The 26,100-nt window shown below is 36.8% G+C and overlaps 1 protein-coding gene across 1 annotated transcript; it reads left to right on the forward strand.

Moving 5' to 3' along the window:
• Nucleotides 1–22: 22 nt before the first annotated feature.
• LOC121333060 (long-chain fatty acid transport protein 6-like) lies at nt 23–25,755 on the forward strand. The gene is made up of 11 exons (XM_041399101.1): nt 23–305; nt 8,541–8,993; nt 9,986–10,198; nt 10,988–11,146; nt 12,851–12,966; nt 16,604–16,798; nt 18,228–18,318; nt 20,689–20,887; nt 21,248–21,345; nt 23,185–23,313; nt 25,577–25,755. Exons 1-11 carry the CDS (start codon nt 23–25, stop codon nt 25,753–25,755), a joined length of 2,115 nt encoding a protein of 704 aa, XP_041255035.1.
• Nucleotides 25,756–26,100: the final 345 nt, after the last annotated feature.

Genomic DNA, 26,100 nt, shown 5'->3' on the forward strand with positions numbered 1-26,100 from the left:
GCATGACCGTGGAGCTGTGTAAATGCTGTCCCACAACCTGGACAGCTGGGACAATGCTGCCTATCCATGCATCCTGCGGCAGGCTGAGAGCAAGCCCAAGTGCTCCCTCTGCAAGACAGAGATCCTCTCCATTGTGTGCTCAGCGCAGGTGGGCCATGACTTCGAGGAATTGCTGTCACACCATGTGCAGTGTCATCAGCTGTTGGCCACCAGGCAGGAGGACCTCATGGCCATCCAGCTGCCCACAGACCTGCAGCAGCAGCAGAGCAGCCTGTGGAGTACCACCTGCCTCAGGTCTCCTACAGGTAGCTTCCACCTGGGCATTCCTTTTCTGTGGCCACCCAGTTTCCCTCCAGTCCTTTCTTCTCTGGGTACATCAGAAACTGGCACTAACCTTTGAGAGTCAACACTTGCAGGTAGTGGAGGACTTTGTAATGCTCAGCCTGTGCTGCTTTGGGCCGAGCATAGATTCCTTGATCCAGCATGAGGTTCAGCCTCAAAAACCACACGGCAAGGTTTGTAGGGAACCTCACCAATGTTGCTGTGCAGCAGTGCAGCAGGGAGACCCACCATCTGCTGCACCTGGCGGACAGCCATGCTGCTGAGGAGCAGGAGGGCGGCCCTCTGATGCCCCTCACCCTGGGGGAGACCAAGGGGGTCTCTCATGTCTGGCCCAGCCCCCTACAGCAGCCTTGCTGGAGCTGAAGAGGAGTGCTCCAGCACCTCAAACACTGCTCTTCATGGGGGTGCCAGCAGACCCCCAGTGCCCCTCTTCCCACCTACAGTGAGAAGCTGTTGCTGCACGAAGATCCAGGGCATGCCATGCCAAGTTGCTCCACTTCCAGCTGGGATAGAGACCATTCACCTGGCAGACCAGAAGCTCCCTAGGCTCTTTCCAGTCCCACGAGAGGCCAACCCACCACAAGAATGTCCCAAACAATGATGAAAATGGAGCTGCGAGCTGGTCCAGCAACTGGAATGAATATTTGCCAGCCCACAAGTCAATCAGAAGGCTCTCAGTAGACTAACAAGGAAATGAAATGGATGAAAAATACAGAATCTTAGTATTAATGCTGCTGGCATTGCTATCCTCATCTGTGCTTTCTTCCCCTTTTCCTGGGGCATGGCCTCTGCTTCCTCATGTGTTCCTGGCCTCTATGGATGAGAAGGGTGAGAGAAGGGGTGAGGGGATGCAGCTCCTGGCCAGGAGGAGTGGCATGTTAATGCTGCTGGGTCTTTCTACATTTGCCAGGTACGATTTTGTTGTTCCTCCAAAGGCAAATGTTCCCCAGCTGCAGACCTGCATCTCTACAATGGATCCCAGGCAAATACTCCCTGACAGAGGTCTTCAGGGCCAGCCTGTGTTCCAGTGCTTATCACTCCAGGCCTGTCCTTATCCTCGCCACACTCTCTGCCATCCTGGCGTTCTGCTCTCTTAGCAGCCTGCATTGCTTGGTGCAAGCTTGCTATAGCTGATGCCTTGTGAAGGCTGACCTAGAACAGAGACTAGACAGAGGTAAAGAATAAAGTAGGTATTTATTAAGAGGCTTCAACAGATCCACATTGTGCAGCACAACCCAAAATGGCCACAAAATCGATGACAGGTCTCAGGGTCTCACACATTTATAAGTTTTGGTCCATTAGCATATTGGAGCTAATTGTCCAATTACAGGTTTGGACTATGAAGTCCCTTCCTTCTTGTTTTCTCTCTTTGGTCCACCGTTGTTTATGCTTTTGGGCCTGAGATCTGGGTCGGCTGTCCTTGGTCCGCAGCTAGAGAAGCAATTGTTTTGGCTACCTGCTCTGTGAAGCGAGCTTAGTATACCCTAATATGAAGGCTAGACTTACACACTAAAGCAGAATAGAATCTGAAAAATATAAAGGCTGAAACCTGAGGCATCATAGCAGCAAACAGATCCCTCCTACACAGAGTCATAACTTCTCTCTGCATCCTCCCCAGGGTCATACTCTGCCAGGCCAGGAGCCCAAAATAGTTCAGCGAGGGGGAAGCACAAACTCCTGCCCCTGAGGACAGGCTCCCCAGGCACCTGCACTCTCAGCTATCCAGCAGGACACCCAGCTTTGCAGACAAAGCCCTGGAGGTCGTGCCAGGCACCAAGCCTGGCAGCAGTGCCAGCAGTGTGCCCTTGTCACTTATTGTGTTCTGGACTGCTTTAGGAGTTTTGCCAGCAGGAAGAAGAAGCTGATCCTTTACCTGGAGCATTGAGTTTGATTCTGAGCTCCCCAGTACAAGGGAGCTGCAAGTGCTGGACAGAGTCCAGCAAAGTGCCACGAAGATCATCAGGGGACTGAAGCATCTCTCCTTGGAGGATAGGCTGAGCAAGCTGGGATAGTTCAGCCTGGAGAATAGAAGGCCTGGAGAGGATCTGATCAATTTGCAAAAAGGCCTGGTCCTAGAAGATCCTGGAAAGGATGCTGCAAAGAAGATAGAACCAGGCTCTTTCCAGAAGTGTCTAGTGACGGGAGAAAGAGTAATGAAGAGCAGATTGGACATGATTCTGGATAAGTGGCTCTAGATGTCTCTGCTGAACCTAAAAACAAGATGACATCCAGAGGTCCCTTCCAAACTCAACCTTTGCATGATTCTGTGAAAGAATTTAAGTTATTAAAGAATCTAGTCTAATAATTTCATTTGGGAGATATTAAATAGGAAAGTAAGGATGATTGTACAATTCTGCTTCACTTATGCTTGTTAGTCATCTGCAGGACACGTACTGGAATGTATGATACAAGCCCAGTTTCTGCTACTAGGCAAATGACTGAAATCTAGGACTGCTAGGAAAGACTCATAGCTATTTACAGAATAAATGCTTTATTTATCTTCTGCTGATTATTTTACAGCTGAAACTCTTCTGTCTTCTTGACCTTACTTTTTACTTCCCAGCGGTGCCCTTGTTTTCAATGATAAAAACAACCACTTTTAAAATAATTTATTCACAAGGGAACAAAAACAGTATCAAACTCACAAAACACAACTATTATTAGAAAGAAGCCAAATCTTCCCTCTGCTTGACCCTTCCTCCAAGCTATTTTCTTCATGTTCTTCTTCTCTAACAGATGAGTCATGTTTTCAGGCTATCTGCTTCACAGTAATCTTCTTCCCTTTACAGTGTCTTTAATCTTTTTCTCCAGTCAGGACGATAGATAGTTTAACCTTTCCATAAAGTGACAGGGTACTCTATGGCTAGCTCAAAATTATTCCAAATGGAGTCAACAAAATAAAATATGTATGTAGTATGTGAATGAAACAAAGTCCATAACTTTAACTAATGCATTCTAATCTAATTAAATAATGTGAGCTAGTATGTATTAAAAAAAAAAAGAGAGAGAGAGAGAGAGAGAGAGAGAGAGAGAAAAAGAGTAATGGCCTGTACATTTTCTAATAACTGAATGCCATAATTATGCCTCAGGAAATATTCATACATATATAAAAGATATGTCTTATAAAAATTTTAAAATACAGGAATTAGGCAATCTACATGTATTCAGCAACCTTTTAAAAAGCTTTTTATCTTGTACTTTTGAGTTTCAAAGATTAGGAGGTTGGTCCACATGATTTAAACTGTCAGTCAACAGTGTGTATATTTTCATTAATGTAACCTTATCTACTTCCTCAATCAATTACGCCACATAATATAGTGTCCTTTTTCAGCATTTACATTGTATAATAAGAATGTCCTCTGATATTTGTATGACTGAACTTAAAAAATGTGTTAATCATAAAAGGCTTTTGTCCCTGTTGCGTAGACTACAGCACAATGTCAGATAAATATTACAGACATATTTGCTGTGTACTGTCCATATGGTATTTAGAAGCATGTGGAAACATCACTAAGTTGCTTTTATTGTAATGAAACAGTAATTTCAACAGATTAGTCCTTTCCCTCGGTACAGTCCTATGTCTTGCTGCTTATCATCCTTTTAAGCGTATAAAGCAGCAGTGCATAATTGACTTCTTCATCTTTTAACAATTAACTCCCAATACAGACAGCAAATACACTTTGTTCCAAAATCCAGTGTCCGATTCCCTTTCACTCACATGCTTCTAGACAGCTACAAAGCAAGGAGCTACAGAGCTGGGGACCTGTGATAGCCAGGGCAGAGAAAGGAGCCTTTACCTGTATGTCTAGGCAGGCAGTCATCAGTGACACATTCTTGGTGCAGAGCTTCAAGAGAACATCTGCTCTGACAAGATGAACGTTTTCAGACAACCCATGCAACCTTCCTATAAGTGATACAAGGGGCAAAAATTATCTAATTGCATACAGGACGTTAATCAGCATACACAGAAAAAAAGGTTGGTAAGCAAATCCTTTCCCTTTTCATTCAGATGGTGAAAAAAGAACTGGGTATAAAATCAGTTGAATTATAATATTGGCATTTTTAATAGATGATTCCTTGTTTTACATAAAACAATGTCCACTGTATGCATCAGAAGTGAATTTAGAGACATCTTTTTGTTTGCTTGCATTAAAATTTTCTGAAGATCTGCTTCAATCAGAGAAACATCTCAGTCTATTCTTCCTAATTATGTGACGAGCTTCAAAACTCAGATTTTGCTGCCTATTGGTTAGATTGCTTTTAGCAAAGGTAGCATGTTGTTTCATGGAAAAAGCTGATGGATTACTTGGAAGACAGAATTCTTACCATAATTCTTGGTAAATATTTGGGCTCCCTTTACTTAAAAACCTGTTTGTCATTATTCATGTGGTTGCCAGGAAAGTATGAAAAATACTCCATTGTATTTTGATGACCACTGACTACTTCCTTTTGAATTTTATTTCATTTTCTAAAGAGATTGTTAAAATAATAGATACTTTAAAATATCAGTTCTCATTAAAAGGAAATGTTTTCAATCCTTGTGATTGCAGAGGAACAGCTAGGAAAAAAAAGGACTGATAAAACAGAGAGAGTAAGTAAACAAAACCCTGCTTTTCCCTGCTTTCTGACTCTATGGAACAAAAAAACCATGACAAACTAAACCTAGTGAGTTTAGTAACCAATTAAGTAATTAATTAAATTGAAATTTTGTGCTTGCAAATGTCAAAGTAGAGGTTATGTGACAATTGCTCAAAACACTAAGTCTTTTAAAATACTATTTCCCCCTTGCAAAGCTCATATGAAAGAAAATCTTGTAAGCACTTTTAAGGTCGTTGTAACATTAACTATGGGGACAGTTACAGAAAGTCTTTCTTTTTCAGAAACAGGTATTTCAGAGACATCTCATATTCCTTAGAGAGCTAGGACATGAAGGCATCGAGGCCAACACATAGGGCTGTTTACATTCCCCTGGGACTGGAAAACATGTCTGGATAGTCTTGCTGGACCTTTAAACGACTGAATGATTTTTGTGCTATTGCTCTCTCCAGTACATTCCTTGCCTCCCAGAGATACCCTTCTTGTGCAATCAAAGCTGCAGACATGTTGTAGCCTGTGTCCCAGGTGGCAACTCTGTTGTCCTGTTTTCCTTTTCTCTAACAGAACAATACCAGATCAGAACCAGACAAAGAAAAAGGGAGTTACAACTGAGAAGAGCTAGCAGTCATTTTCCATTGGATTAATACTTCTTTGGCGTAGAATGCTCTCAACAGATTAAGACTAAGGACTGGAAATAACCAGACTGCACATTAATTAAAATCGGGCTAAAGGAATTACTCACTTATTTTAAGATAATTGTTCAAATGCACTTTCCAAGGCTGCAGAGTATATTTACCAAAGAAAACATGAGAAAATATCCTAGAGCATCTGAACAGCCTGGTGCAGTGCGAGGTGGTCCATGGCAGGGAGGCTGGAATTAGGCCATGTGTAAGGTCCCTTCCAACCCAAACCATTCTATGATTCTATAATTCTTTGCGGACTTATTGGACTAAGTTTATTTCTGACCATGCTGAGATAAAAATCTTGATACACATGCAAAAAAATTCCACTTCATAGAAAATTGGTGAAAATAACGCAAACAAGAGATAACACAATCAGACTTCATATTTTGACAGACAGCCTCTAAAAAACCTATATGCAACCAAACAAACAAACCATGTCAGAACTTGAAAGTAACTTAGTAGCTGATATTGTGAGAAGGAAACAAAAGATTTGGTTAGACTGCAAATTAAGCATGCATTTAATACCTCCTTGGAAACAGCTGGTTTACAGCAAAATCAAGACCTACTTATCATAACACATGATATTTTTTTTTCCCAAAGTGTTTTGAATTTGTCAGAATTTGAGAAAACATTTCATTGTTCTGAGCAGCTCCTTCATTTGGAATGTAATTTAACTTCCTGTGCATATACTTTTGTGGATGCTTTGGAGAAACCTTACAAGCAATAATCAAAAGCAAGCTAGGTTGTTGTCTGCCAGAATACTGCAGACAAAAGCAAGCATCAAGCTTTCCATTCCAGGCATACAGCAGGTGACAACAGTATGATTTCTGCACTGCAGCTGGCTGTAGGACTGTAGTCTCTCTGAGAGAGATGCATGCTCTTTTACATTAGTCACTCTTTCATAAAATTCACTCCTTCTCTCTATGCTCTATATTTTCCCTTTAAATCTCTTTGTTTTCTGCTCCATAAATAGTATTTTACTCAAACAATTTTAAACAAGAATTTATGGGCCTTGCCAATCACATTCAAGTGTGAAAACTAATCCTGACACACCTTTGAGGACTAATATTTTTCCCTGTTGCCTGCTTATTTTTCCCTCCATCTTTTTTTTTTTTTTTTTTTTTTTGTTTTTACTTTGAGTGCTTACTTATACACCATGGCTAATTTTGGCAATAGAAGTAATATACGAATGCTAAAAGAAAGCTAGGGATGAAACCTAGTCTAACATCATCATCCCTTTTATTTATTTTATCTTGAGGTTATGTGTTTATTGGCTCAGTTTATGAAGTCTGCCAGTTTGACTTTGCCTGGAGCTAAATTTAGTGGTTGGTTAATTTCAGTGAATCTTGCATGCTGGCAAAGAAAGCTGAGTAAAGGTTTCCAAATCATAGGCAAGCCATGACACTCAGGAGATCTTCTGTTTGTGCCCTCGGCCATTGAACAGTAACATTCTGAGAAAGGCAGAAAGGCAATAAAGGAGCCATATGAGCTGAAACACGGGCTCTTTTAATGGCATATCTATTGTAAGACTAAACTTGCAGCTACTTCAATTGCTTCTTCACACAGAAAGGTAAGACATTTGGCCAGATAGGTAACACAGTGTAATCAAGAAGAACTGACAGATTTCAATGTAACTATGAATGTCTCTTTACAAACTTCAGGACTTCAGGAATTGATGGGTTTAGAATTTTTGCTTAGAACATCAAAACATTGTGCCTCACATGCTTTAACTTCATTTGTATGTTTATGTGCCATTAATGCCATGATGCTTTCATTTCTAAGTTGCTCTTTTACCAATACATTTCATATGCCTTATGGTTCATACAAGATCTTGCTTTCTGCAAGGATTCCCCTGAATTTTACAAGTATATTCATTGAATATTGTTTAAAATGTAAACAAGCTTGAGGAATATAACAAAAGTATAGCTTGTCAGTAAGATATTTTTAAACTACAGAGTGGAGGTCACCCCATGAAGAAAAGCATCTCAGTCTGCTGAAGTGTTCCTGAATCCTAGATTGTCACATAAGGATTTTCAAATATTTGTAGTAATCATGGCTGAAACTTTAAAAAGGAGTCTGGTCAATGCTACTAATATTATGTTCTAAGGATCTTGCATGATCTTCACAAGTTGTCCCCTCTGACTGTTTGAAAATATGACAATTAATTTTTGCCTGAATTACTTTACAGAAGTAAATAATTGTTTGCTATAAAGGTTGTTTTCCAAACCTCAGTTTGTGTTTGTGCACGATTTTGTTTGAGACTGCGGGATGCTATTGTAAATAATGTAAATAATATAAATATTGCAAAATTATTATTCACCATTTATTGCAAATACCAGAAAATCCTCTGGTGAAAACTGGATACTTCAGAAGATGCAGAAGTTTCACAGTATGCTGCCTGCAATTTGTGTATGTTCAGTCTGCTGATCAGACTGTTCAAACTTTTGGTCTCAAATGGTCTCATATTCTATCAGACCAGAAAATACAACTTAGGCAGCAAAAAACAACATTTGGTGCGTCTTACAGGTGTATTGTACAAAACATACTTTCATATTATACATATAATAATATATGCCTGGCCTCTTTGTTTTCACCTTTTTTTTAGGACTTGTCATGGGACAGTAAAAAATCTAGACATGGTTTTGATTACGAGTTAAAAATCCTGCAAAATCCTTTATTTATTCTTAACTCCCTTTTTCTTGTTTGTACTCTTGTGGGTCTTTTTATTCTAGTAAATGCCAATAAGATATTTTTGACTGTTCTCAAATTAACTGCTGGAATTTTAATTAGCTTGTTAACTTTCAGTCTATGTCTTAAAACTCAGTGTTAATTATTATAATGTCTGTATTTTATATGTTTGAGGTCACTAAATACATTATTGCCCTCTTCCAAGCTTGCTATGCACGTGGATTTCAACAGTTGCCGGAGGAATAGTGGTGCTGTGTGTCTCCCTGAAGATCTTTCTCCCCTATTTCTGGGCAGACCTGATGTATTTCTTGAGATGGAAGAGGTCAAAGGCAACAGTAAAAAAGTGGGCAAAAAATGGAATTCTCTCCATGATTGACCTTTTCAGGCAGACAGTGACAAAAAATCCCCGCAAGCCATTCCTTATCTATGAAGGGACTGTGTACACCTATCAAGATGTGGACAGGAGGAGTAACAGGGTAGCACAGGTCTTCCTGCACCACGGGAATCTGAAAAAAGGTGACACTGTGGCCCTACTGATGGGTAATGGACCTGACTTCATCCATGTCTGGTTCGGGCTGGCCAAGCTGGGCTTCATCGTGGCCTTTCTCAACATCAATATCCGCTCAAGATCCCTCCTGAACTGCATTAATACCTGCGCAGCAAAAGCACTGGTGATAAGAGAAGGTAAGTTCTGTGTTGTGTTTCACTTACTACTCACTTTCTGCTGTCTCCTGCTCTTATCAAACATAAAAAATTAGAGCCCTTCAGGGCTGCAAGCTCTTTTTATATGCACACACTTAAAAGGAGGGAAGAAAAGGAGGGGAAAAAATAAGGAAAGAGATAGTGTTGTCTAAAAAGGAGAGAAAAGAGATAATGTTTAAATTTCAAGGGTATAAGCACAAAATAAGCCCTATGCAATTAATTAGTAAAATAAAAAGCTTAAATGTGAAACTCTCCAAGTACTGGACAAGGTACCAGGAGCAATAATCATGCATCAGCATGAAAACAGCCTGGGGAGATACTTTAGCATAATTTCATTTCCATTTCTCTTTATTCGTTTATGTGGCTTATATAAAACTTCACTGACTAGAGGAAGGCATAGATGCCTTTTGTAATTGTGAATTCCTTCAGCTCAAAATACCCACATAAAAATTTATGTTACTTTGTAACTACTTTAAGTAGTGATCACAAGCTAGCACTGCTTGGAGCAAAGATTACAGCCCAATGAGCTGCAGTTTTGTCCCTGTTTATGGCATATTATGCAATACTAGGCAACTTATTTAACTTTCTGCTCTTGTTTTCCCATCTTTTATACAAGTTGGCAGTACTACCACAATTCCATATGAATCTGTGAGGGTTTGTTATTTGGTATATGCGCCAAGCTTCAGAAAAATGCGATTAAATTAAATCCTATATACTAGCATCACCAACTAAGTTCATGGTGTTATATCAATTACAATTAAAGCCACATGAGAAATATAGGGAAATTAAACATTATGATGATTTTTTTCACTGTCCAGTAGGCAGGTTAGCCCTCCTATAGCTGCAATAGGTTTATACAGTAGTATGATACATCATTTCAGTGCTAATAATCAGGTCTGCAGTTGTATTTATTTTAATAATTACCATGGGGTTTTGTTTTTTTGTTTGTTTGTTTGTTTGCTTTAACTTGACAGACTGTTTGGGATCAATAGAGAAAGAATTTATTTTGAATCTTTCGGAAAATAATGTTGCTGTCTGGCTGATGAGCGCCAGTTCTCCTTTCCAGCATGTTCACACCCTACCAGACAAACTAGACAAGGTGCCTGATAATCCTGTTCCATCTCATCTTAGAGCTGTCACTGACATAAGAAACACAGCTCTGTATATCTTCACGTCAGGAAGTACAGGTAAGGATATGTACTAACAAAGTACAGCTGCGCCTCTGAAAATTTAGGCAGTATAAATTAAGCAGAAAGACACAAAAAGACAGAACTTGAATTTCCAAGTCAAGACAGGGAGGATTAATTTATTTAGAAGCACAGTACACTTTAAACCATTTTTGCCATAGCTTAACAAGAGCATAATTTCAGTTACTGAACTTCTACATGGATACTCCATGGCTGAAATTACTTTCTGGAATATAAAGCAAATAAAGTCAGTTTCTAAGAGTTGCATAGAAAAGGAAAAACAGTGGAACCTTTGCTTTTGCTTCTGAAATAGGAGTTATTTTTAGAGTGATAGAATGGGGAAATCTGTCCACTAGTCAATCCAAACAACTTCCTAGAAGTTATTTCTATTGCAAGTAGAAGCTATTTCTATTGCAAGTAGAGTGACACAGTGGGTCTCCAGAAGTTCTCCCCTTCTCACTTTCTGGCAAGGAAAACCTGTGTGCAGAGTTGGCCTGTGAAGGGCATGGACTTTGTCCCCAGATGAAACAGACATGGCAGGGGGGTTGGTAGTACATTATCTTGCACTATCATTATCCCTTCCAACCCTAACCACTCTATGATTGAATAGTTTTACAGGGAGAAAGAATGAAGGAGCTGAGAGACTAAGGAGATACAAAAGAGCAAAGCATAGGACGAAGACTCAGAAGAAGAGAATTCTCCCTGTACATTCCCAACAAAATTCTACTTAGAGCAAAATTATTAATGTGTGCAGTACATTTATAGTTATCTGCTCTTTCCCTTTGACAGGTTTCCCAAAAGCTGCTGTCATCACTCATCGCAGAACTCTGGTTGCCTCCTTAGCATTGACTCAGTGTGGTGCAGTTTCTCAGGATATTATGTATGTCACTCTTCCCTTGTACCACATCAGTGCTTCTCTTCTTGGCATCAGTGGATGCATTCAGTTAGGTAATATTTACCTTCTAGTGAAGTTTCATTAACTTGACGAGGCTATAACATGTTAGTATTAGGTGAATAACTGCTTGGTAACTCAAATATTATGTTTACAAAAAAAAAAAACTTTTGTAATTTTATCATTTTTATCACCTGTGCCATTTGCAGACAAGTAGAACAACATCTAAGGTGTATGCATAGTTTTTGAAGCTTAGAACAGACTCTAATTGTTGTATAAATCCAGCATAAAATTACTTGAGGTCTGTGTCTTGTTAGCACCACTGCATATATTCTGTAGGTTTAACCTGAAATCATATTTCTACCCTATGCCAAAAGTCTGTAAAGGCATGCACACAGACATCTGAGGCTGGATTTTTAGTGTCAGAAACTATAAATGCATTGTGAAAGCCCAGACTTCAGAATAAGATTGACTAAATATGTTGTGGAGCTTTTTCAGCCTCTTATTTGAGTAAGACCTACAGAGTTAGATTCATCATATTAAGGTGGAAAACAGGAAGAAGGACAAAATCTCCTCTTCTAAATTTGATAATGGGAGTTATTTGTAGAGAGATGGCAAACAGATATTTCCCAGGTACGTCCTTTTCTGTTGTTAGTCTTGCCCAGATGCTGGGTTTTGGCATGCTAAGTATATAATTGGAGTGTTTTAAAGACATTTCAGTGTTTTGTTTATTCAGAAACAAGGCAGGCAGGCAGGCATGCTGGCTTACAGTAACTGCTGGCAAGGCTGCTTCTGCCTAACAGAAACACAAAGGGGATGGGAAAATGAGTCTATGGAAAGGTTTGAGGCTATGAATTTTCGTGGAACAGAAAATGTAGGATCACATCTTTCTTGGGTGTTTAGATAGAGATCTGGGAGTCGGATTTGAATGACAAAGCTTTGAGGAGGGTGAGGCTGAATAGCTCTGAAAGGTTTCAAGATCAGGGAAGAACACGCAAGCTAGGAAAAGTGGACTAGAAGGGATTAAAAATTTGGAAGTCCCTGGGAAGACTCACACGGGACAAAAATGACTTGGGCAAAAAGGAATTTTTGAAAGGATAGAAACAGGGAAATTTGTAAATTCTTGACTAACAACACGTAGGAAGGGATGGGGTGGCAGATATGAGAGGTGTAGTATGAAGTGGCTTTTAGAATGGAAAGCTCTAAAAGAACATCAGGGTCACAGGAAAAAAAAATAGTGTTGATTCTCCATTGTCAAGGAACAGAAAAAGGGGAATGAAACAGAAACAAAAAAGATTCAGCCCATTCCCTTTCCACCACTTGTCACACAAATAGAGAAGTTGTGAGCTATCATTTCCCCCATTCCAAGATCTTTTTTCGGAGTTAAACTGGCTCATGATCTTGACAGAAAAAACCAATGTTTAGGCTGTGACCTATTCCTAACAATGGGAGATCATTAAAAGCTTTGGTTCTGTTGCATCTGTTACTCTAATTTTTTAGTTACTACTTGAAAAAGGAGGAAGGCTCAATTGTGCAAGTTTCATTAAACAGACTCATCCTGTTGGAAATAGCTTACAATTTATTTAATGTGCTGAATTAATCATTAACTGAATTAAGAGAATGACAACTTTTTTTTTTTTTTTTTTTTTTTTTTTTTTTTTTTTTTTTTTTTTTTTTTTTTTTTGTTACAATAGTGGTAAAACATAAGGGGTTTATTTTAAAGTTTGTTTTGAAATTTCTTATCTGTTTTCATCACATAGGAGCGACCTGTGTTTTGAAGAAGAAATTTTCTGCGAGCCAGTTTTGTAGGAAATACATTGTTACTGTGTTTCTGTATATAGGAGAACTCTGCCGCTATCTCTGCAATCAGCCCTGTGTAAGTTCCATTTGCAAATGCAGCTTTAAGATATAACAAATCTGAAAGTCAGACAGATTCACTCATTTCTGAATAGTTTAGTATTTTCAGTGTTTGATATCTTTTTACAGTGTGTACAGAATTTGGGTTTTGTGTTCCTTGTTATTACCAATAGCAATCAAGTTTACACCAGGAAAAGAAGTGGTGACAGAGGAACAAGCCTGGAAGGACAGGGTACATATACCTGACACTCACAGAAGTGCCTCTGCAAAGCCAGGCTTGTTGGCTTTTCTTCTGAGTAACCAGCAAGTCACAGGTCAGTCAGGAAAAGGTATAAGCTGTAAAAGCTTAATCATACATGATCCCAAACAGGAGTCTGAACTAGACTGAAATATTAGACAATTTCAGTGCCCTGTTCCAAAGTAATTCTTTATCAAGAGAGGCCTATTATGTTCAGCATTTCATGGATGATAGTTAATTTTTAACTTTGAAATTGATGAATGAGTTTTTATTATTTTAAATCTTTTTCTTGGAGGTCTTCCAAAGGCACATTCTCTTCCATGCCTGTGTATATGTTGATGGATATATCTGTATGAAGCCAAAGTACTAATACTAACAGTGTGGTGCAAAATCTTGATCCCCCTGAGATAACAGTCCTAAAGATAAGGACAACTAAATCATAATCAGGTTTGGAACAAAGTAAAATGTCACCAAACAGTGACAAGTAAATCTGAAAATACTAAGTTGGAACTCTCATTTCTCAATGACAGCTTGGTTAATTTTTTGGGAAAGCTTGGTTAATTTTTTTAATTTTATGCTTGGGAGTTAGGATATTACTGAAGGGAGGTGACAAGAAGTATTCCTACTTACCTCAAAAAACCTCATGTACAAGCACAAAGTTCAAATGATCTCCAGTGGTATTGGCCAGAGATTGCTGCAAGGACTAGGAACAAGGAAATATCTGAAAGAATTGTCCAGCTGGTTTGAACAGAATCTTATTATTAGGTGGTCTGGATGTAGGAGAGGGATCAAAGACAAAAAATACTAAAGGGCAGAAGACAGGATAGCTGTTGGCCCGAACTCAAGCCTGTACAAACAAGCCTGAAACAATGCAAGCCTGGCCAACAGCTACTACTGTATCAGTAGTCCATGGATCAAGAAATCACAAAGGAATAATTAGCTAGGTCAAACCAGTTGTGTAAAGGTTTCTCCTGCAGGAAAAAGCAATGAGAAATATCTTTTCTTGACTCAATAACAAAAATTTATCAGAGAAGAAATAGATACTTCACTGGCAACTGGTAAGAGGGAAAAACAGCGATGGCCTGGATGAGTTGAGGAAGGAGAAGTTGCTAACAGAAGTGGATCAGGTACATCAGGAGCTCTGTCAAGATCACGTATCTTACTAGGCTATGACCACATATAACATATAACCAGATGTTATATACATATATAAAATATAACTTCTACTGTACCACCCAGGTTCATCCACACTGAGAGAAACCCATGCAGGGTAATAGGTCTGGTGTGGTTCAGGACTAGGACTGAACATGAGGGACCTGTTGGATATGCTCTACATCATACACAGGGGTCTGTCCTTCCCCCCTTTCACTGAGCATGCCCAGGTCTCACAATCTGTGAAAGAACATGGATTTGGAAACTAGGAGGCACTTGGGGATTTCTTCATGTGGACAGAAACTGTGACTAATTACATCTACTAAAAGATAACCAGCCTCATGTACCTATCAGAAGTAAATATTAAGCCCATAGAAGGTAACAAAATACTGAGAAAGCATGTCAAAGAATGTTTTTAAAGGGAACCATGTAACTTTTAAATAAAGACATTTAAAATTCAAGGTAGTTCAGGGAAATGCTGCAGATTGTTGAACCAGGCATGAACCAAGGTAAGAATAACAGTTTCTCCTATTACTTGTAATCTCTCAAACTCTTGAGTTTTACTTCAAGTCTTACAGTATCACAAAATACCTTGGGGAAAAAATCAAAACCTGTCATTTCATCCTGAAGACAAAGTGCTGAAGAAGGGACAATGTTATGTATGAAGGAAGTCTCCCAGTCAGCCTGCCAGCTGCTTTAAAATTGAGTTGTGTCGCCCTGATTTTGTAAGACTTTGTTAAGCCTTCTGATGTTTACATTCTTTCAACAAACTTTCTCACACACAGTTCTGTAAATAACCTATGTTTTGCATTCTTTCATGGAGGTGGAGAGAATTGATGGACCCTTGGTCTGTCCAGTGGCATTGGAGAGGTGGCACTGTCACCCTCCAATCCACTGTCACCTTTGGAAAACTATAAATGTTGGAGTCAGAAAAAAAAGGTGCTTCTTTTTTGTTCCCCTCGAGAGCAGCAGTGTCTGTGTCATCATCATTTTCACAACAGAGTTGGATTGCATACATGTGATCAAAACATTTATTCCTTCAGAGTTACCATTAAAATTGCAAAAGAAAACACATCTGATTAGGCAGAAGCAAGGGATATCAAACTCTGGTTTGACTCCTGTGTTTAACCATGAGGCTTAGTCTGCATTACAGTTGATCCTGTCACGGCAAATAATTAATCTGCCATAAAATGCAGTTCTGGATCAAATGAAGTTGTCTGCTAATACATAGTTCACAAAACAATTTTATGTGAATGTTTTTGAAAGTCAAAAGTTTGAAACTCTACTAAAACATTTCAGTGTAATTACAAGGCAAAGTTCCATCTTTAAATCACCTTAATATTATTTAGAAATCAAACATAATTTTGCAGTTTTAAAGATTAGAATGACACTGCAACAAAACCAAAATGCATTTATTTGATTTGAAGAATCCATTCCTGTTGACCTGAAATAAGTTTATTTTCTGCTGACATTTAGCCATAACAGTAACTTCATTACTCAATCCCAAATACACCTCCAAAAAAGTGAGACTCTCTTCTGAGAGTCTTGAACACAGCCCTATGGACAGGGGGCTGAGCGGTCTTCTCCTATGGAGACAGCACTGTGTAAATAAACTTTTTAATAGTTTACCACAATAATTACATCACTAACATGTAACAATAACACATTAGCAACTACATTTTGACTGCAGATTTTATTATAATCTTTTGATGAATCCGGATTTAAGATTAAAATTGAACCTAATAATATGAGGTATTTTAAGCAGCTTTGAGTTATTCTGCTGATTTTTCAGGTTCCATAAGGAACATGGCAGATGTGCAAAATTTTCTACCAAGTATCATTACAAAAAGAATCGACCTTTGTGTATCACAAGCGTTTTCTAAGGCACAATTTTGTTGATACAGGAAAACTTCTCTTTTTGGTGGGAAAGGAAGTTCTATTCTATGGGAAATGGCACTTCCTTAAAACTTATTTATTTACAGCCAAAATCTTTCTAACTTTGTAATATACATCCTCATTATAGAGTTCATAAGTGAAAATTCAAATAATTCAAATGCAAAAACCCTTCAACCTCAGACCAAGATTTCTTATGCTTTTCTGTTTTATTTTAAAAAACAACAACAACAACAAAAAAACCGTTCTGTGAAGTATTTTAGTCAAGGTGGCAGTTCACAAATGAAAATTGTTCTATTAGAAAGTATCAGGTCAGTTTTAGGTATTTAGATCCACTTTTCCCAGCAACAGTGTTTATTTTTTCTGCTCACAGAAAGAAGAGGACAGAGTTCATGAAGTGCGCATTGCTCTTGGAAATGGCATTAGACCTTCTGTATGGAAAGAATTTCTGATGAGGTTTGGCCCAGTGAAAATATTTGAATTCTATGGATCCACAGAAGGAAGTCTTGGTTTCCTGAACTACACTAATAAAATAGGAGCTGTGGGCCATGCTGGCATCTTCTCAAAGGTAAGAGTAAGGGTTATGAAATCAACCAACCAATCAACCAATTAACTGTACAATAATTTAAAAAAATTAAAAGGCATGGGAAAGGCAGAAATTATAAAGAACAGGAAGGAAGAAAATGCTTCCTTCTTTCCAGATACAATAATAATCATTGGTTTATGAAAACAGAAGCCTTATTCTTACCTGCTTCCTTGACTCTATTCTCTGTACATATATTTTGAAGCCACAGTAAATATACACAATGAGTATATAGAAGCTTGTGTACACAACTTTTCCCCCAGAATATATTAAAAAACCAGACTGACTGTGTAGAAGTGACTACCCACAAGACTGGGCAATGACAATTTTTGTTAAAGTTTACTTATCGTTCTGAAAACCCACATATAATAAATGATGAGGCCAGAAACTAGTTTTGATTTGACTTTTGGTATGAATCAGGAGATAGATGTTCCAAAGCAAACATACACAATTTTGTTCTTTTGCTGCATCTTATTTCTCTGAAATAAGATTAGCAAAACAAAAAAATTCAAAAGTCTCAGCAAATGAAACAGAAAAATATTAATCTCAAAGTATCTAAGCTATACATTTACATATACAACCACTGTTGAAACTCTCCATATTTCTACCATTAAAATGCCCTGACAGTCTCAAATGCTTTTCCAATTTGTACAGTTTCTGTGAATCATGGACATTATACTACAATGAAATACTATTTAAAAATTCTAAAGATTCACATCAGTTAAGATCAAGACCAGATTAATGACTTCCAAATGATTTCTGCTTTATATCTGAGATGCCAAAAACGCCTTGGCATGACAATGATAACAACTCTGCAAGACTTTCAATCTTCCAGCAATCTTAACCACATGGATGGAGGATTGCGGCAGGAAAGACTAATAAAGTCATTAAACTGAAAGTTTCCACTTGCATCTGTCTGGTGTAATTTTTGAGATGTCTGTAAATTTATTTTGTTGGTGGTTTGGTTTTTTTTTTTTTTTTGTCAGAGAATCATCTTGATTTGCATTCCAACAATATTAGAAATGGATGACAGTTTTAAAGCAAAACTGACAAATTGATCAAATGCACTTTAGCCCTCATATAAATGATTTGAATCTGATCCTACTCTTAGAAAATGGGCTTCTTTTTATCAGTAAAGGAGATGAACACTTACCTGTATATGTATACTTAACGTTGCTTATCATGATATAAACACTTTCTGACCATTGCATCTTAGGATCCTGTCAGTTTATTTCAGGCTGTCTCAAATCTCCAAAAGTCAATAGAGCCTATTCATTAATCCAAAGCAATTTTTATCAAAGCTAGAAAATTTGTAAGAAAGAGGTGATTTAAAGTATGCACATGTGGGGTTTTCTTTGTGTTTTTTGGTTTTTTTGTGGTTTTTTTTTGTTTTGTTTTGTTGTTGTTGTTTTAGTTTCTACATTCTTTTGAGTTGTTGAAATATGATGTCTGGAAACAAGAAGTTATAAAAGATGAAAATGGAAGGTGTAAGAAAGCACCCAGAGGTAAGGAAAAATATTAGTTATCTATTAACCTAAAGGTAACTCAATTTAGATGATGATATTTCTGTGATCAACAGATTTTTGACATACACTTAAAACTTGAAAATAGAAAAAACAGGAAAATAGATCCAAACAGGGATCTGTTGTTAATATATGAAATCATATTTCCAAATATTTATAAAGGAAAGAAAATTTAGAAAAGAAAGTATTACAATCATAATTGTAAAGAAAAAAATACTATCATATAAGAACATTAGTAATATTTGGCACCCATAATATTTTTTTTGTCACTTGAGAAGCACTTCTTCCTATTCCTAGAAAAATCAGATGTTTTAGTGCTTCTTTTAAAAAAAAAAAAATACAGCAATTCCCCGATATGTTGTGCCATCTGAGGCCAGATGTTTAAAGATGCTTTCTAAGTTTCAGATTTAAAATTCTGAGGAAGAACAGGAAATTTTCAAATGGGGATCATATTTTTGTATTTAGTGACAAAACGAGATTTATCTATTTAGTACCTAGAGTTGCACAGTCTTTCCAAACTCCTACCTAAAATGGAATACTCCATTTTCAAAGCCCCAACTCTAAAGAGTTGAGGCTCCCAGACTGAAAATAACATAGCCTCTTAGTTGAGAATATGCTTGAGAAAAATCCTGAAAACTGAGTCTCACGAAAGACAGCACTGCATTTATCAAAGCCACATCAAATATTCATGTGCCTGTGTACACATGCATGAATCCATCTCTGACAAAGTTATAAATTCTGGGGAAAGGTCTTTAACATCAGTAGTTTTAGTATGTAGATTTAATTACCATAGAGATAAAAATCCTGAAGGTAGAAGAGAAACTTGTACAGATGACCTAAATTATAATAGGTAATGATAATGCCACATCTCAATGACACACAGTAGTACTGGTCATCAGATCAGTAATTATTATTGCTTTTCATTGATAATATAATATAATAATATAGTTAATATAATTTAATATAATAATGTTATGTTAAAATTATTATATATGTTCTATTCTATTCTATTACATTACATTTTCTAGTTGTAGTACTGGAAAAAAAAGTAGCAATCTTCTATTATATCTGATAAAATATTATTTGCTGATAATGTCCAAATCAAGAAAAATATTTATTCCTTTTTCTTGAAAAGAGCTTGCTTTCTCACTATAGTTACATTAGAAAATGCACAAAAAATTATTGGGTTCTCAGTGAAATTTATAAAATTTCCAGTTTCATGACAAAACCAGCAAAATTTTGCAGGTTGTTACACATATTTTTTAAATAACTCTGAAGCTGTCACTTGATGCAATGTGAGATAGTAATAACAGTAAATTTACAAACTGGACTAGAGGATCCTCCTGTAAAAATGACTTGGGGTTAGAGCAACACCTTTTTTAAATCCAACATTTTTGTTTGGTGTTCTTTTGTAATAAATTATGCACTGTATTTGCCAATTCCTCTTCTGAAAGGTAGTATGAGCTTTCATTCTATTTTCCATATTGAGTGTTCAAAAAAATGAAGAGGATTAAATTTAAGATGCAGAAATACAGCTATGAAGAAAATTATTTGTTTGAAAACATCTCCTTACGCCTGCTGAAGGAGCAAAATAAGTTTTTTGAAGATGGAATTATTTTTTAACATCAGGAGCACATTGAGAAAAAAAGCCAGTACCTACCACAGATAAAGAATAATAAAAGAAACATGTTTAAAGGGTATTCTGAATCAAGTCCAGCGAAGTCAATGGAAGTTTTGTCCTTGTTATAAATAGGACTTAGACAGGCAGCAACAAGGAGTGATGCCCAGTAGGGATATGCTTCAGGCTCCAGAGATTCCTTGATGATCAGGGGCGCACACTGGGGCTTACAACTTGTTTTGTCACACCAGTGCTCGGGCAGTAGCATCCCCATCCTCTGGAAAACCTCAAAGCCCTCAAAGATCTTAGGCACTATACATTTTGCCTCTACATGTATTGTTTGACAACCATCACCCTTTTCAAATTACAGATAAATCAGCTTGTCAAAGGGTAAACTCTTTTACCAGATAAGTGATGTACAACACACTCAAAAGATCTCTTCCCTATGATGCAGATTTTTGGAAGACAAGGAAGCAAAATTATGTTCCCTTTTCCACTCACTCATTTCTTCTGTTCAGGGAAGAACTAAGGTAACATAGCAGTAAGACACATATGTCTTATTGCTATGCTACCTTAGTTCTTCCCCATGTGGCTTTCCAAAGGATGTTTAATATGATAATTTTTGTTCTTAGTAGCCCACTCTATATATTTGTATATATATTATATTTTATATTTATTTATTTATTTATTTATTTATTTATTTATTATTTGAATCCTCTTTTCATGGCCTGCAGGTAAACCTGGCCTTCTAGTTTTTCAAGTTACTGATGATGGCCCATTTTCTGGATATGCTGGAAATAAAGAAGCCTCAGAGAAGAAACTCCTGCGTAATGTATTTATGGAAGGAGATGTGTATCTTGACACAGGGGACCTCCTAGTGATGGATGAGGATGGGTTCTTCTACTTCACTGACGGGGTGGGAGACACCTTCAGGTACAGCACAAAGTTAAGAGTAAATCCAGGGAGCTTGGAAGAAACCACACATACGCAGGCCTGGATTACACAGGTCAGACTCAAACATGATGAATGTCAACTTTGTTTAAACAAAAACACTAAGGATAGGATTCAAGCCCACCCAAGTTCACTCCAACATAATGGAATTTTGTTTTAATTTGGTGCTTCTTGTATCACTGGGATCTCAAATGAGATGGCAGTAAACCAGAAAAGAACTTTGTCTGTCCATCTACATTCTTCAGTTAAGAATGTAGCTCACGTTAAAAGTCCTCTGTCACATACAGAATAAAACATGTGTTAGCTAACATCTATATTAATATAAGAAATATTTTTCAACAGGTGGAAAGGAGAAAATGTTGCCACTTTAGAAGTTGCAGAGATCATTGGCATGATGGATTTTGTCCAAGAAGTTAACGTTTATGGTGTAAGCGTAAAAAGTAAGATATTCCCTATAATTTAAGAACATATAAAAGGAAGATTGTAATTTCTTACTGTAACTTTTCTGTTCTTGTAACTGCATGCACAAGTACATGTAAGGATATAAGTGGTTTCAGCTTGGTAATTCAGGCTTTTCTACAGTGTTTTGAGATTTCAGTTTCAGCAAAATACTCCATTTAATAAATATGATGTGCAGAAATTTTGTAATGAATGGAAGAAAAATTTGGATAAATTTAAAGTTGTAACACAGAAGTGAGAAATATTAAGTGAGAAATCCAAGTTATGAACTACACAAGACTTCTCTTAGGCTACAAGCTTTCATCTGAAAAATAGTGAGATAGAGTATATTAAAAGATAATGTCTGAAAACACTATCTTATGAATACTGTCCAAGAACACATATATTTTTCATAACTAGAATGTTCTTAACCATGTATGATGCTTCATAAAAATGTACAATATCATGCTGAAAAGCTGTAGGAAACCAAATTACAAAATTTAAAAGTTTCTCAGAAGATGCAGCCATTGGAGGAACAGGTTGAGGAAGACAAAGTTTTTGTGGTGTTGAGTAACTGTTCATCATTTCCTTTGGAGGCAAATAAAGTCCAGTATTAAAATAAACTGGTCACATGAAGAAGAAGCTGTCAAGAGACAGCACTGAGAGATGGGAAACACAATGGGTTCAAAGAAAGAGGATACATAAAAACAAAATTAAAAGGCCATCATCTGAATGGTTGATCAGCAGGTGGCAGTCATGCAGTGCATGCAAATAAAACTGTAGGCTAATGCTCAAAGCATCTCTCATTATCATCTACAGCTGGAGCTGATGGGAGCTCCTCGAAAGGGTTATTGCTGCCTCAGGCTGTAAATAGCACATAGAAAAAGGCCTCAAGACTCACATCAATTTTCGGTTCTAGTGTCAATAACATCTAGATAGCATGGTCTTTCATATTTCTATATTGACTTGAGTCTCAAATATTGCCATAACAAACTTCACAGCATATCACCAGTTCAGTAACAGCAGACTCATTTTCGGGGAAAGGAATAGCCATATTTTTTTTCTTTCCAGTGCCTTTAGGCAGACCTCAAGGCTGCTCTTTTTTCCTGAACAGATTAAATTGTGGTAGCTGATTTCTTGCAACTTAGATGTTTTCTCCACTTAAAATTTTTACTTGCATTTTAATAAATAGAATGCAGGAACTATGTCTGGTACATGTTTTTGAAAAGGGTTTTGTTTCAGTTTGTGTGTCAAACATATTTTGATGCCTGTAATTTACTAGGAGTCACCTTTTTTGTCACAAATTTGTCTGTGGGATAGAGTGCAAAGCACTCAGCACTGCCTTTACAGTGTACAATAGGTGTTTAACTTTATACAGAACAAGTACAGCCTCATACATGTCTATATCCATCTATTGCATTAGTCTTTGTGTGAGTGCATTCAGGTTTGGGGTTTTTTTGTTTTTTAAATTATCCTCCCTCTGATTTAATTAGGCCATTATGTTACCATGTTCAGGTAGGAATAAACCTAGCAGGCAGTTTCCAGCTGCAGAGAATTCCCAATAAAAAACATCAGCGACTTTTTTTAACTGAATAAACCCACTGAAAGTAACTTTTTAAAGTTTTCCAATACCATGTATAAATAAAATAAGTAAAGTAAATAAAATATTATATACCTTATAAATAAAATATCATATACTTTATACTCAGTGATGTCTGATAAAACAGGATGAATATTTCACTATATCAATTTATTTGTTCTGAATATTACTAAATCTCGCCAAATGTTGTAAAACATTTACATACACTCTTACTTGTCATACGGTTTTTCAATTTTCTTAGATTATGAAGGAAGAACAGGGATGGCAGCTATTGTGCTTAAACGTTACTACAACTTTAATGGAGAAAGACTTTATAAGCATGTTGAGGACTTCCTTCCAAGTTATGCCCAACCACACTTTGTAAGAATCATTCTAAGACCATCAGGTACCTCCCACTTGTATTTATCTTCTGTCTGACTTGAAAATTGATCTCTTCAACCATGTAATGCAGAATGCATTTTACAAACTGTTTCAATAATTGAAAACAAAAGAAAATAGTAGCCTAAATTACTGCTCCTATGATTGTTACTGTGATGAATTTTAGCAAATATATGATGAATTAAACTTCTATTTTGTTTTATGGATCCATCCATACCTAAGAATCTTAGATGGGATTAATAACTTGGCTGTTGGATTTTGCTTCAAAGTTCTTTAACCAGTGGTTTCTTCTAGTCAATAGAAGACTAAGCAAACACACGCATAGCCTTACTCATAAGAGTGTCTTCTTATAACAGGGTGACATGATCCGTTTCAAACCTCTCCTGATGTGGCTGTTTTTGAAGTGATTATTATCCACTGTTACTGACAAGGCAGCAAAGAAATACTCGATTATTTACAATAGATAGTAAGAGAAAAGTTTTATGGAGATTTCTTAATGTAAGAATTAAAATGCACTCACATGTTGTACAGTACAAAAGCAGAACTGGGATACAATTCTTTTTTAACATCCACTTTAAAAGTATCCCTTCACAAGGATTATACCCCTTGTGAACAGCCCACAGGCTGATCTGCACCCAGGCAGGAGAGCATGAACTGCAAATGGTAGAAGAAGGCTCCACATGACATCATCCAAAAGTTTGTAGCTCACAGTTTTCTACTGTTAGGGGATGCTGAGAGGGATTTGGCAGTTTTGTCTTTCCTTAAATACTGATAAATTGTCGAAAAAGTACAAATTTAAGAATTTAGAGATTGAGAAAACCTTTTTTTTTTTTTCACTGACAGATTACTGTACTAAGCAAATGTACCTTCACATGCAGCAAGAATAGATTATACTACCGATGGCACATAAGGACATAAGTGGTGTCTTGTGGGAAAAGCTTTTAGAACAGATCTGTCTTTATAGTTCCACTAGACTGAGCACATTTATACAGAACTCTAAGATTTATATATGTGGAACCAATTAAACCTGTTTGCATTTATGTGTTCTCTGATGAAATCTTTTTTTAGGTAACTGAGGAGGAGCCAAAGTAAACGAGGTTACTAGCAGTACTAATTAACTAATATTTGCACGTGTGCAAATTTTTATTAAAGGAGATAAATTCAATTTTATTTTTTAAAAAAATCAAAATGAGAAAAAATTGTTGTTGCTTTATAAAATGTCTTAGGGGAGTATAACAGGATGAATTCCAAACTCACAATGTTCTGTTTGGAAGAAAATTAATTCCCTTCTCTAGGTCCTGAGAAAGAGGTCACCCTAATCAAGAGTGACAAACAAATACTTGAAATCCTCATGCAATATTAGGTTAAAAACAAAATCATTCTTGAAAAATTTTCAGCAGTCCGTATGTAGGTTTTTTCTAATATGATTTGCAATTATGATTGACTGGTTTTGTGCAAATCAGACTGATTTTCTGTTCTCAGTATCTCCTACTTGATTCTAAAAAAATAGCAGAGACATGGGGACAAGGATGCAAAAAAACAGGGAAATCTGGGGCTCTGTTATGTTTTCCACCTGAGTTTTTTTTACTTCCTTCCAACAAGAACTAAAAAGTGTTTCTTTTCAGCGTGGGAACAAAAACAAAACGTTCACTACATTGAAAACACCATATAACAGTGCTTGAGAACAGTCCGTTTTAAACTTTTCTCTTAATGTAAACAATATTTAAAAGGCGATTTATTTATATACCACTTCTGCTTGAATACACCAGCCATTGTCTGCAGAACAACTTGTTCGTGAATTGGCATTTTAATAATTGCTGTATAGAAACTCCTTATACAGGCAAATAAGACAAGAAGGCATTTAACATTGTCGAGTTTAATGTTTTAAATTAAGTTTAGCAGTAGGAAATGAGAAGAGAGCCAATACCACAAAATCAGTCAGCTCTTTGCAGGGCATCACCGAGTGTTCTGTACTCTACTGATTTTGTGGTGGACTGCCCTAAGGAAAGCTAAAAGAAAATGCATATGTTGAAACAGAAACTTGCCACCTTGTGTGTTGCTTTAGTAGGAAAATGAATAAGAAATAAAACATTCATTTTGATTTAGATTTCACTGTGCTTGTGAATCTGAGAATTGTTTAACTGAAGAAATTGTATAGTAAATTGTATGATCTCTTTTATTCAGTAAGTACATCATAATTTCACTTATATAGACTGAAATGGAATATTGCACCTTACTTGAATGATTTCTTTTGTAGGATGTTATGCAAATTACTGCAACTTTCAAGCACCAGAAAATGCATCTGGCAAATGAAGGATTTAATCCAGAAATTATATCTGAACCTTTGTATTTTATGTATGAACCTGCACGTTCCTATATTCCTTTGACAAGAGAGATATACCAGAAGGTGGTTTCTGGTGAAATACGTTTATAAAGCATAGAAATAAAATTACTCTATAATACAGAAAATTTCAGATATACTCCCGAAACCATTTCAGCAGGAGCCATATGCAATATTTGTTTTAAAAATACAAGAAATTCAAATTAATCTTATAGTATTCAAATCTGTCTCTTCCAAAGATACAGATAACAATAGTTATGTGCATTGTGTAGCCTGCACTGCATCTGCTCATATTATTTCCTCACATATGGGCTCACATATACAACTTTTAATTTTACATTTCTCACTGATTCAAATTATTTTTGTCTAAGCCACCATTATCTTAACCTAGCTGAATATTTTACACACCTACATTTTATTCTGACTCTGCTTCTAAAA

This window comes from Onychostruthus taczanowskii, unplaced genomic scaffold (assembly GCF_017590055.1).
Source record: "Onychostruthus taczanowskii isolate IOZ18803 unplaced genomic scaffold, ASM1759005v1 scaffold154, whole genome shotgun sequence".
Classification (NCBI taxonomy): domain Eukaryota; kingdom Metazoa; phylum Chordata; class Aves; order Passeriformes; family Passeridae; genus Onychostruthus; species Onychostruthus taczanowskii.

Coding starts and splice junctions, on each gene's coding strand:
- LOC121333060 (XM_041399101.1), top strand. CDS start 23: ATGCTGTCCCACAACCTGGACAGCTGGGACAATGCTGCCTATCCATGC. Junction 10,199..10,987: donor CTTCACGTCAGGAAGTACAG/GTAAGGATATGT, acceptor TCCCTTTGACAG/GTTTCCCAAAAGCTGCTGTC. Junction 18,319..20,688: donor GTGTAAGAAAGCACCCAGAG/GTAAGGAAAAAT, acceptor CATGGCCTGCAG/GTAAACCTGGCCTTCTAGTT.